We start from the raw sequence: 18,910 nt of genomic DNA, 5'->3' as shown, positions 1-18,910 counted from the left end.
GCACACTGAGAAGAACCGCTTCCAGTTTCTGAGTTGGAGCATGTTTGGAGGCAGGATGGCTTTGGGTTTGTTTATCTGTTTGTGGAGCCAGGAGCAAACATCACGCCTGAAACCTGAAAAAGCATCAGAGCCGGGCTCCAGAAGCTGTGGAGGATCTGGGTCCAGTCGGTGACATGGGGCAGCAGAACCAGACAATGGCGCCACCCCAAGAAAATTGCTGGCCCCCCTAGCAAAAGCCAGTATTAAATCATATTAATATTAATGTTCACTCAAACCATAAATAAATCTTATTTAATTGTAAAACAAAATAAAAATAATACAATTAATGAGTAAAGAAATAATCAGAATAAAAAATCCATGTTTCTGCTGCACACCGTTTTAAAAAGTTTTTATCTCCGTAGCTTTTTGTGAATGCAGCAACAGGTGAATTAAACTAAAAAAATAAAATTAGAAATAACATTTTAAATAACTGAAATTTATTTTTCTGAAATGTTTGTGTTTGTAAAATTTACGTAAAATGTTTTCGATACGTACTGTTTTAAAAAAAATTAAAACAAATAAAGGAGCAATTCAATACATCGCCACAGGCTAAACTCTCCCAGAGCTACCCACAAGGACCAGTTTGGTGTGCCACCCCAAAGATTTCTCTGGCCCCGTCTGGCCACCCCTATCAAAATTTTCTGGAGGCGCCCCTGGAACCAGAACCAGTGGCTTGTGATAAAGTTCTGACCTTATGAGGAAGCAAGACTAACCGGTATCAGAAAGTGAAAGTCCCCGACGACCTTTCCAGGTGAGATTGCAGGGGCGTGGTCTGATTAAAATCTGTGTAGGAAGAGCTCAGAGTGGGCTGTGATTGGTCGAGAGCCATTTAAGCCCCGCCCCGTAGTGAAATCAGAAAGGAAAAAAAGTTGAAAAACAAAACAAACTCCACGGAAGAGGAAACAAACACCGAGGAGGAGCCGGGTCTTCGAGCAGCAGCAGGCCGCTCTGACAGCGCCTTTCTGCGGGGAGCGGCATGGCACGGCCCGGGCTGCGGGGCTCGCGGCCGCGGTGATTCAGGATGGATCCAGCCCGGCGGTCCACGGAGACCTGGAGGAGTCACATCCTCCGGCAGCTGAAGCACCGAGACCTGAGTCAGACCAGCATGTTCCAGGACCTGATCCGGTTCTGTAAGAACCCGTCTTCGTTTGTTTTACAGGGTCAGAACCAAACTCCGTTCAAAAATCTGCTCATTTAACTGCAGGCAGCTCCGCAGACCGGAACAAACGGCTTAAGCCCCTAAATCTGATTTTATTAGAACTCAGTCGGGTTCGGCTGCACAGAACACAGCCCCAGTTCGAACCGAACCGAATCTCGGTATGTTTGCATCCGGCTCAGGAAGTAGTTCTCTCGCTGAACCGTCAGGTTGGTGCACTTCCTCTGCTGGCTGACTCGTGTGGTCTGCTGCTACTCTATCATCTACTCACCGAACCGAACCGAGCTTGCTCAGGTTCTAGGTTAACTCGGTGTGACTAAAACAGTCGGAATTTAAACGGAGTTCGGGGTTGTTGGGTCAGGTGAGGTTCTGGTCCGGTACTGACCCGGTTTTCTGCTTCCAGACACGCAGCTGCTGGAGAAAACCAGTCTGACCAAAGCTGTCCTGAGCAGCTCCAACAGGTAACTCACCTGAGATCTGACTGCCACACACCTGCCTGTGTGTGAGGATGCTGAGGGTGTGTTTGTTTTGTTCACCCAGACGTGACTGCGCTGACAGCAGCAGCTCGCTCTCCTCCCTGCAGGAGCAGACATCTTGGATGAAGAAGAGCACAGGAGAGGTGAGAACATCTGGATGAAAGTCAGGACTTCACCTGCTGCAGCGTCTCAAGTCCTGCAGCAGCAACCCGGTTGGCCTTGACCGAACAAATGATGCCAGACAGGTTTTGTCCTGTTGCTGACTTGAGGGACCAGGTGTTTTAAACTGACCAACCAGCTTCAGCACCAGCAGGAAGCAGCTGACCTTTTGTCTGTGTGGTTGCAGTTGGCCTACCAGGTAGTGGAGCTGCAGCAGAAGATTCAAATCAAAACATGTTTCCTGCAGGACCAACAAGACAGGTGAGTGATGCACTGGAACGTGTCCGCTCACCTGTCTCACCTTAAGGCTGCTTGTTTTGACCCAGTGAAGCTGCTGTGAGAGAGTTCCAGAGTCTGGGGGGTCACAGCAGCAAATGATCTGTCACCTTTGGTCTTAAGCCTGGTGCTCTGCACAACCAGTAGGACTTGGTAACAGAACCCCAGGGACCTGCTGGGGGTGTAGGGTTTGAAAAGATCCATGATGTCCATGTAAGGCCCTAAAAACCGGAACCAGCATCTTGAAATTCAATTCAAGTTTGTTTATATAGCGCCAAGTCACGACAACAATCATCTCCGGGCACTTCACACAGTAAACATTCCACTACAGGTCAGTTTATTAAGCCTATCAGTAAAATGTTTCCTATATAAGGAACCCAGCAGGTTGCATCGAGTCACTGACTAGTGTCAGAGTCTTTACAGCTATCCTCATACTAAGCAAGCATGTAGTCACAGTGGGGAGGAAAACTCCCTTTTAACAGGAATAAGCAGCCATCCACCATGATTCACTGGGGATGGAGAAGACAGAGCACACACACACACACACAGAGGAAAGTATGCTTCTAATCTTAGCAATATTCCGAAGGTGGAAAAAGGAAATCCTACAAACCTGTTTAACTTGGGATTTGAATGACATGTCCTGGTCGAAGATAACACCAAGGTTCCTTACTTTGTTCTCGGAGATTAATGTAATGCCATTCAGGTCAGGTGATTGACTAAGCAATTTCCTTTTCTGGACTTCTGGTCCAAAGATGAGAACTTCCGTCTTGTCTTGATTTAAAAGCAAAAAGTTTAGAGTCATCCAATTTTTTATGTCTTCAAGACAAGCCTGTAATCTACTCAACCGATTAGGTTCATCAGGGTTAATGGATAAATATAGCTGAGTGTCGTCAGCATAACAGTGGAAGTTTATCCCATGCTGTCTAATGATTTTACCAATTGGGAGCATATACATAGTAAAAAGAATTGGTCCAAGCACTGAACCCTGTGGTACTCCACAAGTAACCCTGGAGTATGAAGAAGATTTGTCATGTACATTTACAGAATTATATCTATCAGACAGGTAGGATTTAAACCAGCCTAACGCTGCTCCTTTGATCCCTACAACATGTTCAAGTCTTTCTACAAGAACATTGTGATCAACTGTGTCAAAGGCAGCACTGAGATCTAACAAGACTAGAACAGACACAAGATTATTATCTCAGAACTCCATTTATAATTTACCCTATTTGTAAATGTACACTAAAGTTAACCAGCAGCCAGTGAAGCTGGAAGATGTGGTGACGTTGGTGTGTTTGGAGGACCTGGTAGAAGGCGAGCACAGGCATTCTGAGCCACCTGTAAACGATTGAGGGAGGTTTTGCTCAGACAAGTGTTCACATAAAAGACCGGGTCCCTCTACACACAGTCCCTGTAGACCAGTAGACGATGATGATGATGATGAGGTAACTCCTCTTCCTCTCACTTGCAGCCTGCAGGTGGAGAAGCGTCGACTGGGAGGTGTGTCAGATGCTTGTCAAACGCTGCAGAAACAGGTGGATCACTTTAATTTGGAAAACAGGAAACTGAAGGAGGATTATGACTCTCTGCTGGAGCGCCAAAGGTGGGCGGAGTCAAAACTGAGGGAGCAGAAGGTGCAGGAGGAGGAGATGCTGGAGAAGATGCTGCAGCTGAAAAATCAAGCCGCAGCCCGCATGAACAACCGGAATGAACGCCGGTCCAGGTGTCTGGAAGTGTGCGCGCACACGCACACACACACACACACACACACACACACACACACACACACACACACACACACACACACACACACACACACACCTCTTACACAGTGAATGAGCTCTTTATATAAAAGTCATACTTCCCTCCTTCTGGTGGAACTGGGATCTGAGCAGATTCCAGGTTTTATGTTTCGGTTTCTTTTTGTTTCATCTGTCAGAGCTCGACAAGCAACGCTGCAGAAAGACCTGCAGACGGCTGCCAGGTCGAAGGTCACCATAGACAGGTGAGTTATGCACTTGTATTCAACCTCACTGAACTCAAACTGACAATCAAAACGACTCTAGAACAAAATAGGGGTTGTATGAACTAGTCGACTAGTCGGCTTCACTGCTCTGTAGTGACTTTTTATGCCTGTCATCGACTAGTCGCTATCACGTGATAATGACCGACAAGATGCAGTCCTCGGAAAAGACAGCAGGTGACGACCCCCTGCACGTCGGGAGGCGGAGGCACAGCGCGTCGGTACTGACACCCGCCGTAAAACGGACAATAAACCAAATTGTGATCTTTACCCTCTTGCAATTTCAATTCAATTCAATTCAAAAATACTTTATTAATCCCAGAGGGAAATTGATTGCTGTAGTAGCTCAGAATAATAATAATAATAAGGTCATCAAAGAGTTGTTGTATATTACAACGGCTGTTGGCAGGAAGGATCTCCAGTAGCGGTCAGTGTTGCAGCCAAACTGAAGAAGCCTCTGACTGAAGACACTCTTCCGTTGTCGGACAGTCTTGTGAAGAGAATGCTCAGGGTTGTCCATCATTTTCTTGATTCTCTGGAAAATCCTTCTTTGCATTATCTCCTCCAGCGGTTCTGAAACTGCCGAAACTCTGGTTGAGTCTATGAAAGGGCTTGGAGTTCCTCCATCTTGTTGGCCAGTGATCTCACATTGCCCATTATGATCGATGGAAGAGATGGTTTGAATTTTCTCTTTCTCTGTCTCCGTTTTGCTCCCGCTCTGCAGCCACACTTCTTGCGTTTTAGCTCATTTGGGATTGGTGGCTTCAGTTGAGGTATTATTTCAGCCTTTCCAATGTTAATCAGCTGCTCCCGATTGTAAACAGCTTGTTGCCATGGTTACGCATCATAACAAATGCTCAAAAAGTGAAAAAAGCTAAAAAAAAATTGCAGTAAAAATCCTCCAAGCTTCACAGCACCAGAAACAGAAAAGTAAAGCGTCCAAAAAAATACAGTTTTTCTTGAGAAACTAGAAGAAAAAATGCCCAAGAAAAGGCTAAACTTACATATAGTCAACAGAGCTACTCCAACATGCAGCCACCCAGAGCAGCGCCGTTCCGGAAAAAAAAAGTTTAACCTTCCCCTCACCCCCATCCTAACCTTAACCAGCTTGCTCATGCAAAGCTCTGATCGCTGACGCGCTCCAGACATCTGCGTCCTGAGCACGGCAACAGTAACGTTGTCAAATCAGGTGTCGCCACCTCAAAAACTAATTAAAAAAGGAAATTTCAAATATTTAATTTAAATGATCTGATTGTGTCTAATGATCTAATTAGATGTGAGGTGTGACTGAGCCTGTTAAATTACAGTAATGATGATGAGGATGTTGGTGGTGAAGATGATGGTAGTGATGATGAGGATGATGAAGATGGTGGTGGTGATGATAATAGTAGGGATGATGAGGATGATGGTGGGATGATGAGGATGAAGATGATGGCGGTGGTGATGATGAGGATGATGGTGAAGATGATGGCGGTGGTGATGGTAGTGGTGATGAGGATGATGAAGATGGTGGTGGTGATGATGATGGTGGTGATGATAGTAGGGATGATGAGGATGATGGTGAAGATGATGGTGGTAATGATGAGGATGATGGTGAAGATGATGGTGGTAATGATGAGGATGATGGTGAAGATGATGGTGGTAATGATGAGGATGAAGATGATGGTGGTGATGATGAGGATGATGGTGAAGATGATGGCGGTGGCGATGGTAGTGGTGATGAGGATGAAGATGATGGTGGTAATGATGAGGATAATGATGATGATGATGTCACAGTGGCAGAAGAGTTAAGTGCCCCCACCACACACACACACACACACACCAAGCAATGTGTCTATAGCTAAATTGTGATTTCTTAGTAAATGTTCTATTTGGTGAGAGATAAACTTTATTGCATTTATCCTAGTAAATCTATAATTAAATGGATAAACTAGCAGTAGCACATCCAACGTCAAGGAAAGCAAAAAGTTATTATCAGGAGAGGGAGAATGTTTTAGTGGTTAGCAGCAGTGTGCTAGATTATGGCCCCCTCCATGAGGCCACCACAGCTCAGCAGAACATCATTGTAGCTTCTTCTGGGGAGAAAAACATTTAGAGAGAAAATAAAGTTAACAGCTGAAGTTGCAGAAAATAATACAGTTAAAGAGCAGATTGTAGAAGAAAGCAGTAGAGTGTGAAAAGTGGTCAGTGTATCCTCCAGCAGTCTAAGCCTATAGCAGCATAACTACAGAGATAACTCTGGATAATCTATCCTATTTAGATGGAGGCATGTTGGAGGCAGGGCAAGGGAGAGCCGTCTTTACCGACTGTACACTCCACCTCCCTGTACTCCCCCACTTGTCCAGATCTAGGCTAACATCAGATTTGCTGGGAGCTGGTTCCACAGGAGAGGAGCCTGATAACTAAAAGATCTCTCTCCCATCCTTATTTTAGATATTCTGGGAACCACCAGTAAACCTGCAGTCTGAGAATGAAGTGCTCGGTTAGGAACATATGGAACAATCAGATCACTGATATATGATGGAGCTTGATTATTAAGAGCTTTATATGTGAGAAGGAGAATCTTAAAATCTATTCTGAATTTAACAGGTAGCCAATGTAGGGAAGCTAAGACAGGAGAGATATGATCTCTCTTTTTAATTCTCATCAGAACTCTAGCTGCAGCATTTTGGACAAGCTGAAGACTTTTAACTACATTCTATGGACTTCCTGAGAGTAATGAATTACAGTAATCCAGTCTTGATGTAATAAATGCATGAACTAGTTTTTCAGCGTCACTCCTGGAAAGGAGGCTTCTAATCTTAGCAATATTATGAAGGTGGAAAAAGGAAATCCTACAAACCTGTTTAACCTGGGATTTGAATGACATATCCTGGTCGAAGATAACACCAAGGTTCCTTACTTTGTTCTCGGAGATTAATGTAATGCCATTCAGGTCAGGTGATTGACTAAGCAATTCCCTTTTCTGCATTTCTGGTCCAATCATTTTACCAATTGGGAGCATATATACATAGTAAAAAGAATTGGTCCAAGCACTAAACCCTGTGGTACTCCACAAGTAACCCTGGAGTATGAAGAAGATTTGTCATGTACATTTACAGAATTATATCTATCAGACAGGTAGGGTTTAAACCAGCCTAGCGCTGCTCCTTTGATCCCTAAAACATGTTCAAGTCTTTCTAAAAGAACATTGTGATCAACTGTGTCAAAGGCAGCACTGAGATCTAACAAGACTAGAACAGACACAAGATTCTTATCTGAGGCCATGAGAATATCATTTGTAACTCTCACTAATGCAGTTTCAGTGCTGTGATACTCTCTAAAACCAGACTGAAATTCCTCAAACAGAGCATTAGTGTTTAAATGCTGACATACTTGGATGGCCACTATTTTCTCCAGGACTTTGGATAAAAATGGAAGGTTCGATATTGGTCTATAATTAATTGGGTCATCTGGATCCAGAGAAGGCTTCTTAAGTGAAGGTTTGATTACAGCAACCTTAAAATCCTGTGGTACATATCCATTTACTAAGGATAGATTGATTATATCTAGAATGGGGGCAGTAACCAAAGGAAATGCATCTTTAAATAATTTGGTTGGGATTGGATCCAAAATGCAAGTTGAAGGTTTAGATGAAGCTAATATTTTTGATAAATCTGAAAGCTCAACTGGATCAAAACGGTTCAAGCACAGATGAGGTTCTACAGTTACCTCTGATGCTGCCTCACTTACTGAGGAAGAAGAAATCGCATTAGGGAGGATGCCAATGATTTTGTTTCTAATAGAATTAATTTTACTTGTAAAATACATGTATGTGGGGGATGAATCACTGTTTGTGGTGTAAAGTGCTTTGGGGGGTTGTAGAACCGTAAATGGCACTATATAGATGCAGGCCATTAACCACGATGACGATAATAAAGTCTCTTCATCTGGACTTCCTGTTTCAGTTCATCCAGCGCTCCAAGTTCCAGGTCAACGTCTCCGAAGCCTGAGCTTCATGTGTCCAGAGGACGAGGACAAACTCGTCTGTTCAGGTCATCCTTCTGATTGGTTCATCCTGTTTTATGTTTATGAGGTCCTTTAAATAATGTTGTGGTATTTGCGACCATGACTGCGGCGGCGCTGACTCCTCTGGTGTCGGATCCCAATACAGAATCTTGTGTTTTAACTTGAATGAAATGTTTTGTTTTTAAAAACCTCTCAATTATGCTGAACTCCAGACTATTCCACAAATCAATTGCTAAAACCAAGAGTATTTAATGAGGTCAGATTTGAATTTTTTAAAATGTATACAGTGTTTCCCTTACATGGGCATAGCCGTGGCGGCCCGCCATGTTAGGGAAACACTGGATAACTGAATAATTTTTTTTATTTGGTGGGAAAATCCTACTGCCATGTCTGTGAAGACCAAACTCCTGATATCTGAAAATCCAGTTTAGATAAATGCTTCAGCTTTGAGCCACAACATGTCTGAAGTAAAGTAGTGTACTTTGTGGTGGGTGAATCACTGATTGTGTTGTAAAGTGCTTTGGGGGGTTGTTGAACCGTAAATGGCTCTATATAGATACAGACCATTAACCATGATGACGATGATAAAGTCTCTTCATCTGGACTTCCTGTTTCAGTTCCTCCAGCGCTCCAAGTTCCAGGTCAACGTCTCCGAAGCCTGAGCTTCATGTGTCCAGAGAACGAGGACAAACTCGACTACATAAAGTAGTGTGCTCTTCCTCCTCTATCTGCTTCCTCTTCAGCACATCCTGAGCTCCTTCAAAGGAATCTCCTACCATCTTTATGCAGATGACATCCAACTGTACATCTCCTTTAAGCCCGATGAGATGTCTAAGCTGCAGCTGTTCCACACCTGCTTAGACTCCATCAACACCTGGATGGTGGGAGCTTTCTTCAGCTGAATGAAGATAAGACTGAGATTCTCATCTGTGCCCCAGACAAGCTGGTTCCCAAAGTCAGAGACTCTCTTGGTCAGCTTGCTTCCCACACCAAACCTTCTGTCAGGAATCTTGGCGTGACCTTTGACCCAGCTCTCACCCTGGATTCTCATGTCAGTTCTCTTGTTCGCTCTTCCTTCTTCCATCTCAGGAACGTTGCTAAGCTGAGTCCCATTCTGTCTCGCTCTGAACTTGAGACAGTTCTCCACACCTTCATCTCCTCACGCTTAGACTACTGTAACTCTCTTCTCACGTGTCTGAGCAGAACCTCCCTGAACCGTCTACAGGTGGTTCAGAACGCCTGTGCTCGGCTTCTGACCAAGTCCTCCAAACACACCCACATCACCCCGCTTCTCCTCCAGCTTCACTGGCTGCCAGTCAACTTCAGGATTCATTTCAAGATCCTGGTTCTGGTCTATAGGGCCTTACATGGACAAGCACCATCTTACATTGGTGATCTTCTTAGTCCCTACACCCCCAGCAGGTCCCTGAGGTCCAGTGATCAAAGCCTACTGGTTGTGTAGCACCAGGCTAAAGGTCAAAGGTGACAGATCATCTGCTGCGGTGGCCCCCAGACTCTGGACCTCTCTCCCCCTGAGCCTGAGATCAGTGGACTCAGTGGTCTCCTTTAAAAAGCAGCTGAAGACTCACTTGTTCAAGCTGGCTTTTGTATGACCTTCTTCACCTCTCTCTCTTTATTCTGCTCTCCCCACCTATTCCACCTTCCTCAGGATCCACTGAGTTCCCTCTTTCCTATTCACTCTCTCTCTTTCTTAACATTTTTTTAATCACAATTGTCTATTTTTGCTCACTTTAATTATATTTTAAACATTTTCTAAATGCTTTTTTATATTTTTACATTTTTTGTTTTTGTGAAGCGCCTCGTGATTTTTATCTTGAGAGGCGCTATAGAAATAATACTTTCTTCTTCTTCTACCTGTATGGACCCCCACCATCTTCGCTGCACACCTGTGTCCACAAGGCTCACTGCTGCCACCTATCAGTGAGACGTGGTACCTTCTGCTTCCTCCTGTTCGTTTTCACGGCTCATTTATGGTTGATCACAAAGACTAAATCTTTCATTGAACTCATTATATTGTAGAATGTTAGCATGTGCAGCACATGTGGAGTAAAACGTGTGTTGGTGATAGCAGCGGGCGGGCGCTAACCTTCTGCATCATTCAGTGGAGGCAGCGCTCATCTACGCCTCATCATGCACCTCTGCCGTGTATATAAACAGGAAACGCATAAGTTCATAACTTTAAAATCATACCCAAAACATATGTTTAGACCACCAGCCGGGTGGACATATTGATTTTCTATCATTGTTGGTATTTTACTAGTAATGAGGACAGCGCCGTAGCTACCGATAACTGAGCTAATCAAAGCTAACAGAGGCTGGCGGGCGCTTTTAGACAGAAAACCGTTGTTGAGCGACTCCGATACCCTCTGCCTTCTAGGCTGTAACACGTACAGGTGCTGGCCAGTAAATTAGAATATCATCAAAAGGTTGAAAATATTTCAGTAATTCCATTCAAAACGTGAAACTTGTACATTATATTCATGCAATGCACACAGACCAATGTATTTCCGATGTTTATTACGTTTAATTTTGATATTTATAGGTGACAACCAATGAAAACATCAAATCTGGTATCTCAGACAATTAGAATATTCTAAAGGCCAATGAAAAAATGTTTGTTTCTCTAATGTTGGCCAACTGAAAAGAATGAACATGAAAAGAATGTGCATGTATAGCACTCAATACTTAGTCGGGGCTCCTTTTGCCTCAATAACTGCAGTAATGCGGCGTGGCATGGACTCGATCAGTCTGTGGCACTGCTCAGGTGTTATGAGAGCCCAGGTTGCTCTGATAGTCGTCTTCAGCTCCTCTGCATTGTTGGGTCTAGCGTATTGCATCCTCCGCTTCACAATACCCCATAGATTTTCTATGGGGTTAAGGTCAGGCGAGTTTGCTGGCCAATCAAGGACAGGGATACCATGGTCCTTGAACCAGGTGCTGGTGGTTTTGGCACTGTGTGCAGGTGCCAAGTCCTGTTGAAAGGTGAAGTCTGCATCCCCATAAAGTTGGTCAGCAGCAGGAAGCATGAAGTGCTCTAAAACTTCCTGGTAGACGGCTGCATTGACCCTGGACCTCAGGAAACAGAGTGGGCCAACACCGGCAGATGACATGGCACCCCACACCATCACTGACGGTGGAAACTTTACACTGGACCTCATGCAACGTGGATTCTGTGCTTCTCCGCTCTTCCTCCAGACTCTGGGTCCTTGATTTCCAAAGGAAATGCAGAACTTGCTTTCATCAGAAAACATAACTTTGGACCACTCAGCATCAGTCCAGTCCTTTTTGTCCTTGGCCCAGGCGAGACGCTTCTTGCGCTGTTTCTTGTTCAAGAGTGGCTTGACACACGGAATGCGACACCTGAATCCCATGTCTTTCATGAGTCTCCTCGTGGTGGTTCTTGAAGCGCTGACTCCAGCTGCAGTCCACTCTTTGTGGATCTCCCCCACATTTTTGAATGGGTTTGTCGTCACAATTCTCTGCAGGGTGCGGTTATCCCTAGAGCTTGTACACTTTTTTCTACCACATTTTTTCCGTCCCTTCGCCTGTCTGTTAATGTGCTTGGACACAGAGCTCTGCGAACAGCCAGCTTCTTTAGCAATCACCTTTTGTGTCTTGCCCTCCTTGTGCAAGGTGTCAATGATTGTCTTTTGGACAGCTGTTAAGTCAGAAGTCTTCCCCATGATTGTGGTGCCTTCAAAACAAGACTGAGGGACCTTTTAAAGGTCTTTGCAGGTGTTTTGAGTAAATCAGCTGATTAGAGTGGCAGCAGGTGTCTTCTATATTCAGCCTTTTCAGAATATTCTAATTTTTTGAGATACCAAATTTGGAGTTTTCATTAGTTGTCACTTATGAATATCAAATTTAAATGTAATGAACATTGGAAATACATTGGTCTGTGTGCATTGCATGAATATAATGTACAAGTTTCACGTTTTGAATGGAATTACTGAAATATTTTCAACCTTTTGATGATATTCTAATTTACTGGCCAGCACCTGTATAACGTGAGGCTGAAGCCTAATTTATACTTCTCTGTAGCTCAGCGAGGGAGAGACGCACACGCACTGACAAAGACGTTTTGCTCTCGGACTTCTCCGTCAGCTGGAGATGGTTGCAAAACAATTCTCCACCAGGACAACAGAGGGTGTAGCGCTGTTCTGGAGCATGCTGCCACCATGATGGTCACTTATCTGGTCCACAATAGGGGCTTGTGAAGTTGCCATTTTTTACATGGGAGTCAATGGCAACTTGTTCCGTTCTGGAGCCAGGTGGAGATTGACCTCTGGTGCAGACTGACTTTAGTAAAAAGTTGTAACACGGACCTGATTTGACCCACAAACCTTAAAGAGCAAGTCACCCCCAAATCTACTTATTTTTCCTGATAAACTATATAAATGTGTGTCTAATCGTGCTGCAGACACGTGTAGTCACTCAGTAGTTTTGCACTTTAGTGCATTTTAGTTAAAATTTAAATTTTCTGCCTAAAACTGTCAGTGTTGCGCCGTTGTCAGGTAAAAACTCTGCACTGCATTTGAATTTAAATCTGCCATCGCTGTTGGCTAAGAGGTACACTAGAACGTTAGCTGGTACCATATGATGTCACAGTGTCGTTGTGAGCCTGTGTGTGTGTGTGTATTTGTTAGTGGCTCCGCCCTCTCTGTCTTCTAGGCAACAGCATTTGTTGCATTTTTCAAACAGGAAGTGGGAGTTGAGTAAGAATCTGGTAGGGGGTGACTTGCTTTTTAAGTTTAAATGTGCTCTGAGTGAAACCGAACCTGGTTACCATGGTGACAGAGTCAGATGTTTGCTGATACAGTTGTCTTTGCTGTGGTCCTTAGGTCCGCATCGGTGGCGTCACCGAGGATGTTCTCCTCCTTTAGAGAACTGTTTGAGTGAGTTTGATCAAGACTACCAACTGAGACGTTTGTTTATGTTTTCATTCTGACTCGTTGAATGACATCATCAGGAAGAGGCGGGGTCACTCAGTCTCCAGCCTGAAAGAGGACCTACTGTATCCTGTAGGATTCTGTGTGTCGGCCAGAGTCCCTGCCAGATCTCTACAGGTGCTGGTAAGACCTGGTTCTCTCAGTCCCCATAAGACCTGATCCTGAACCTCGCGCCTCAGACCGACCTGGTCTCATTCACAAGTCCAAGTCCTGGTTTGGTTTGTAATAAAGAAATCCTTTTCCTCTGGGCTCTGAACCATGAAAACCATCCAGGAACGGAGGTTTAGTCTCCACCTGGTGGTCCAAGTAGGCAAAGCAGGGTGGGGATTTATAAGGGGTTGACACACACACACACACACACACACACACACACACACACACACACACACACACACACACACACGCACACGCACACGCACACGCACACACACACACACACACACACACACACACACACACACACACACACACACACACACACACACACACACAAAGACCTTCTCTGTCCTCTCAGTACCCATCATGCCTCTCTTCTGGCCTTCCCACAGTCCCATGCTGACTGAGCATTGCCATGCAAATGGCTCTGCCTGTTTCTTGCAGGAGGCCCATGAGCAAGGCATCAATGCGGTTCGGTTCAGCTTCAGCTCGGACCTTTTAGCCACCGGAGGAACGGACCGGATCGTCAAGCTGTGGGAGCTACGAGCAGGTAGTGTGTCCTGTGTCTGTCCATGGGTTTCAGGTCTGACTGTTGTTATTCTGACCTCACTGATGATGTCATCAGGCTCACTGACTCACAGAACCACACTGGACGGCAGCACAGAAGGAATTACCTGCATCGAGTTTGACCCCATGGTGAGAGCTCCACCTGTCTCCACCCGTCCCTAGCAGTCTGGTGTCTCAGGTGTGTACATGTCTGTCTGCAGGGTCAAAAGGTCCTTGCAGCGTCCTACGACAGGTCTGCCCTGCTGTGGAGGGTGGACGATTCTGTCCCCAAGGTAATGAGCGAGTGAAGAACCTGCTAATCCAGAGTGAACCCTCTCGACACCTGGTCCTCTGTGTCAGGACGAGATCAGGCATGAAGGGAGAGGACAGCTGGACAGGGAACCGAAAAAGTTCTGCAAGTAGAAGGTCTGTCTATGAAACCCAGTGTGTGTGTGTGTGTGTTCCAGGTAGCTCTAACAGGTCACAGCAGAAAGGTGACAGCAGCCAAGTTCACCCGGGTCAGTAACCAGGTGGTGACTGGAAGTTTGGACCGGACCGTCCGCCTGTGGGACCTGCAGAGAACTGCCTGTTCGTGAGCATCTGTCCTCGCTTCTGATGGTCCGAGTCATTCTAGGCGTGTGTTAAAGGAGCGTGCTCCTGCAGGTGTCCAGCAGGTGGAGGTGGTTTCATCCTGCAGTGATCTGGTTTGCTCCGAGAACATCATCATCAGTGGACACTTCGACTGTAAGATTAGAGTCTGGGACAGCAGGTAGCTCCGCCCCCTACCCTCCTCTTATCACACGCCGTCCACTTGTGTCTTGGAATTTTCTTTCTTCCTTACCGTTTCCATGGTATCTTGCCTCCCTCCTTGTTGCCTAGCAACCACTGGGTACAGAGCCACTCCCTCTCAGAGCTAAATGCATCAGTTGATTGACAGCTCCAGTAACCAATCACAGACGAAACTGTCAAATTATTATTATTATTATTATTATTATTATTATTTTTATTCCATGAATCTGTAGTAATTCTGTGGCTGATAAACATCTGCTGCTGAGGGGTCAAAGGTCAATCAGATGTTGAATTCTGCTTTACTAAAAATAGTAATAGTCCTAAATGGATCAGCAGGGCCAGAACCTGGTTCTGATGTTTACCCTGTGTGTCAGATTGGCGAGCTGCACCCAGGAGCTTCCTGCTCAGGGCAGAGTCACCTCACTGGACCTGAGCTCCGACCGACGCCAGCTGCTCATCTGTTGCCGCGACGACTGCCTCCAGCTGGTGGACCTGAGGAGGTGGAGCAACGAGCGCCTGTGCTTCAGGTAGGAGCTCCAGAGTCCGTCTGAGGTTCTGATGATGATTCTGTTTGTCCCACTGACTGTTTTTGTTTCAGGGCTGAAGGATTCAAATGTGGCAGTGACAGCACCAGAGCCGTCATGAGGTGGACACACACACACACACACACACACACACACACACACACACACACACACACACACTCAGATGTGAGCAGTTGTTTTGACTACCTGGTCTCTTCTTGCAGCCCAGACGGATGCTACCTGGCTGCAGGATCAGCTGATGGCGCCGTTTACATCTGGAATGTGTCCACAGGAACTCTGGAGACCCGCCTACCAGACAAACACAGGTAATCAGCTGATTGGAGCCAGAACCAGTGTTAGGCGGACTAGACAACAAATAATATTTGGGATTTCTCCTTATTTTTTCCTGTGCTGGCGGATTTCGAGTTGTGCTCATCTGAAACCAGCTGATGACTTAAGCTCCGCCTCTCATCCTCAGCTCGTCCATCAGCGCTGTGTCCTGGTCTCCATCTGGTGAATACGTTGTCAGCGTGGACAGGAGCCGCCGGGCCATCCTGTGGAGCGACATCTGAGCCAGCCGGCCTATTCTGAGGCAGCTCCTGTCGTCACGGCAACTGGCTGATCCCACAGCAGCTCCTCATCAGAACCCGGAGGAGAACCAGAGACTAATGTGGAAAAGCTTTACGGAACTGGTGGTTCTGCTGGTTCTGGGTCTCGTGTTTCTGGAGAACACGTGATCGATGTCCGACTGCAGACACGACTGCTCACCAGTACCAGAACCACACCCCCAACCTTCAGGCTTGGCTCCAGGTTTCCAGAATAATGACACAGAGGCTTTACCGCTCATCCATCTGAACGCTCCGATTAGAGGACTTACATCAGCTGATATAGGCCCCGCCCCCTCAGACGGGGGGTTTGGGCCAAAGCAGACAGAAGCTTTTAGATGATTAAACAACACGCCTCGGACCTAACAGAGGTTCAGGTGCTTGTAACCGAGCGACACGAACACCTGAGAACGAACGAGCAGCCCCCCCCCCCCCCCCCCCCCCCCCGCCCCCCGCCTGCCCGGCCGTCGCGCTCCTGGATGAAGATTTTAGCTCTGAGAAGGTTTTATTCTAATCTACTCGAAACGGTTTTACATAAATAATGAATTAGCAGCGCCGTGGTGTGAACGAGCGTCAGCGCAAGGATTCAGATGAAAACTGGTTCTGGTTCTTCTCGGAACCAGAACCAGTCCTGCTTCGGTTCCTCGTGGTTCTGCTCTAATGTTTAGAACTTTTTGTTATTTGGGGTCAAAGGGAGTTTTATCGAGTTTTCTTGTTATTTATTTGTTCTGTGTTCTTTTGGACCTTTTGTCGGACGGGTATAGTGAACAGAACCATCTGGACTCCGTGTTCTAATAAGGTCTGTAACTAAAACAAAATAAAACTACATTAAAACAAACGAAAGTTGTAACTAAGTGGTTCTGATTGAAGTTCTGGGAGATTCTGGTTGCCGATCCAAACCACAGATGCTCTTCCTCCAGGACCAGACCCACCTGACCCAGGTGTTAAGCTCCTCCCACACTGGCCTCGGCTGCCCATCGCTCTCTCCTCTCTTCTTTCTGCTCCAAGGCATTCTGGACGTCTCGATGGGCCGTCGTGATGATGATGATGAGCAGCTGATTTAGCTTAATGAGGAAACAGGAAGCAGCTGGTGCCTTTGGTGGTGACCTCTGACCTGCAGCTATGAAACCAGCAGCTGGTTGGTTACAAGTCTTCAGACAGGAAACCAGAAAAACAAAACCAGAACCGGTTATCGGGTCTCACATCTGATTGTTTGTGGAGCTTCTCTTGCTTGTCTTCCAGAGTCTCCAGATGTGGTCCATCAGGTTCGTTTTGGGCCTCAGTGGTTTTAGTTCTCTGACGTTTCTATGGTTACTGAAGCCCATATCTCCGGCTTTGGTCCATCTAGACCTCTCCACTTCACCCTCACCTGCTGCTGATTAGCTTCTGGTCCAGGTTCTGGCTGCTGAAGCTCATTCTTAGTGATCAGCGTTGGGTGTCGGTTGGTCCTCCTGCCTCTGGGGGGTTTAAGTGGAGTATCGAGGACCTGGACCCAACATTTGGATGTTTAGTTCAGGCCTGACTTTATCCATTTGACCCGGTACTCCCATCAGGTAAATTGATCATCACCAAACTAGGGGTTGTGTGAACTAGTCGACTTCACTGCTCTGTAGTGACTTTTTATGCCTGTCATCGACTAATCGCTGTCACGTGATAATAAGATGCAGTCCTCGGAAAAGACAGCAGGTGAGCCCCTGCGCGTCGGGAGGCAGAGGCGACGCGCTGTGCCAGAGCGTCGGTACTGACACCCGCCGTAAAACGGACATTTAACCAAATTGTGACCTTTTCCCTCTTGCAATTTAACCTTCCCCTCACCCCCATCCTAATTTTAACCAGACTGCGCATGCAAAGCTCTGATTGTTGACGCGCTCCAGACATCTGCGTGACGTCCTGAGCACGACCACAGTAACATTATCAAATTAGGAGTCATCACCACCTCAAAAACAAATTTAACACACGATCGTGCATGTCGGCTAATTTCCTTTTGTTTTCTGTCTGTTATTTGTGTCTGATGCGTTTCGCTGCTGTGGAGCCGGGCGCATCACCTGTTTTGTCCTCCGGTGACACACCTCACTTACCCCAAAATTCCACTATCTCCGCTCCTCTCCGCCCCAGCTTTCCGCTGCCGCTCGCTTCGCGGCCAGCAAGCAGCGAGCACTCCGCTGTTTTAGCGGTCGGTAGATCTTTTAGAACTGCAGTTCAAAGGTAACTCATGAGGTGAATATATATGAACCCAGGTAGCAGTTTTTCTTTAGGATTGAGAGGAGATGCAGGAAGATAATAAACAGGCAGGACAGAAAAATAGTCAAATAAAAACAAGTTAGTTTTTGTACCTGGTGGTTGCAACAAACAGACACCACTGAAGATAATCAGAAGTGAGGAACAGAAAATGAAATAATTATTTTAATGTTTAGAGCAGCAGGAACTCCGAGAGGCTGCAGGCGCATCAGTGAGTTTGCGGCCGCTGCGCGGGGGAGGGGGGAGAGGGCTGAAGCAGAAACTACCGTTGTTAAAAGAAATGTGTTTAACTTTGAAAATGTGGGCGCAATTATAATTGTCATAAACTCCAGCGAACCTACCCCCCCCCCCCCCCCCGCACCGCTTCAGGTGTATGATGTCATCAACGACTAGTCAAAGTCGACTCGATTTTCATTACCTGACTGTCGACCTTAAAAAAAATTAAGTCATGCAATCCCTACACCAAACTGTTGTTGGAAGGTAGGAGGAGTTCCTCTGGGAGGACGTTTAGGTACAATTTGAATTTATACAGTGAATGAAGGTTCTACTCACTTAAGCCCGTGGCGCTGACTGACCGTCATAAAATTCAAATCCCTAAACTTTGATGATTAATGTTCATGTCGTTCAGTAAACGTTTGTCCTCATGAGGTTGTGTGATGGCGTGAAGCTACTTCACGTTGTGTAGAACTGGAAAGTTGATGTTGTGATTCACTAAATCAGACAGAGTAGGAAACACGAAGCTGCAGCTGGAACCAGACGGTAACGTCTGGATGAATCAGTGGCTTTTATTCTGAAAATCTATGTAAATATTCAAAACTGGGAATGTAATTAGCTGTGTGTGTGTGTGTGTGTGTGTGTGTGTGTGTGTGTGTGTGTGTGTGTGTGTGTGTGCTTGCTGGGGTCAGAATGATAAGGTCAGAGACAGGAATATAACGGGTCCTCTGG

The 18,910-nt window shown here is 46.0% G+C and overlaps 1 protein-coding gene across 2 annotated transcripts; it reads left to right on the top strand.

The window, feature by feature from the left end:
- The first annotated feature begins 779 nt into the window (after window positions 1-779).
- On the top strand, window positions 780-16,153 carry LOC107379902 (protein Atg16l2). Of its 2 annotated transcripts, XM_015950860.3 has the most exons (18): window positions 780-1,169; window positions 1,599-1,656; window positions 1,736-1,814; window positions 2,018-2,091; window positions 3,578-3,829; window positions 4,046-4,111; window positions 8,077-8,163; window positions 13,000-13,053; window positions 13,128-13,230; window positions 13,708-13,813; window positions 13,889-13,959; window positions 14,031-14,102; window positions 14,277-14,397; window positions 14,473-14,578; window positions 14,973-15,125; window positions 15,197-15,244; window positions 15,347-15,448; window positions 15,601-16,153. In XM_015950860.3, exons 1-18 carry the CDS (start codon window positions 1,061-1,063, stop codon window positions 15,692-15,694), a joined length of 1,755 nt encoding a protein of 584 aa, XP_015806346.1. In that variant the 5' UTR covers window positions 780-1,060; the 3' UTR covers window positions 15,695-16,153. The 2 variants fall into 2 exon arrangements, with proteins under 2 accessions (XP_015806346.1, XP_015806347.1); XM_015950861.3 differs by lacking the exon at window positions 13,000-13,053.
- Window positions 16,154-18,910: the final 2,757 nt, after the last annotated feature.

This window comes from Nothobranchius furzeri, chromosome 13 (genome assembly GCF_043380555.1).
Source record: "Nothobranchius furzeri strain GRZ-AD chromosome 13, NfurGRZ-RIMD1, whole genome shotgun sequence".
NCBI lineage: Eukaryota > Metazoa > Chordata > Actinopteri > Cyprinodontiformes > Nothobranchiidae > Nothobranchius > Nothobranchius furzeri.
The sequence above is the reverse complement of the archived record's forward strand: the minus strand, read 5'-3'. Positions and strand labels throughout refer to the sequence as shown.

Coding starts and splice junctions, on each gene's coding strand:
- LOC107379902 (XM_015950860.3), top strand. CDS start 1,061: ATGGATCCAGCCCGGCGGTCCACGGAGACCTGGAGGAGTCACATCCTC. Junction 14,398..14,472: donor GGACCTGCAGAGAACTGCCT/GTTCGTGAGCAT, acceptor GTGCTCCTGCAG/GTGTCCAGCAGGTGGAGGTG. Junction 15,245..15,346: donor AGCACCAGAGCCGTCATGAG/GTGGACACACAC, acceptor CTCTTCTTGCAG/CCCAGACGGATGCTACCTGG.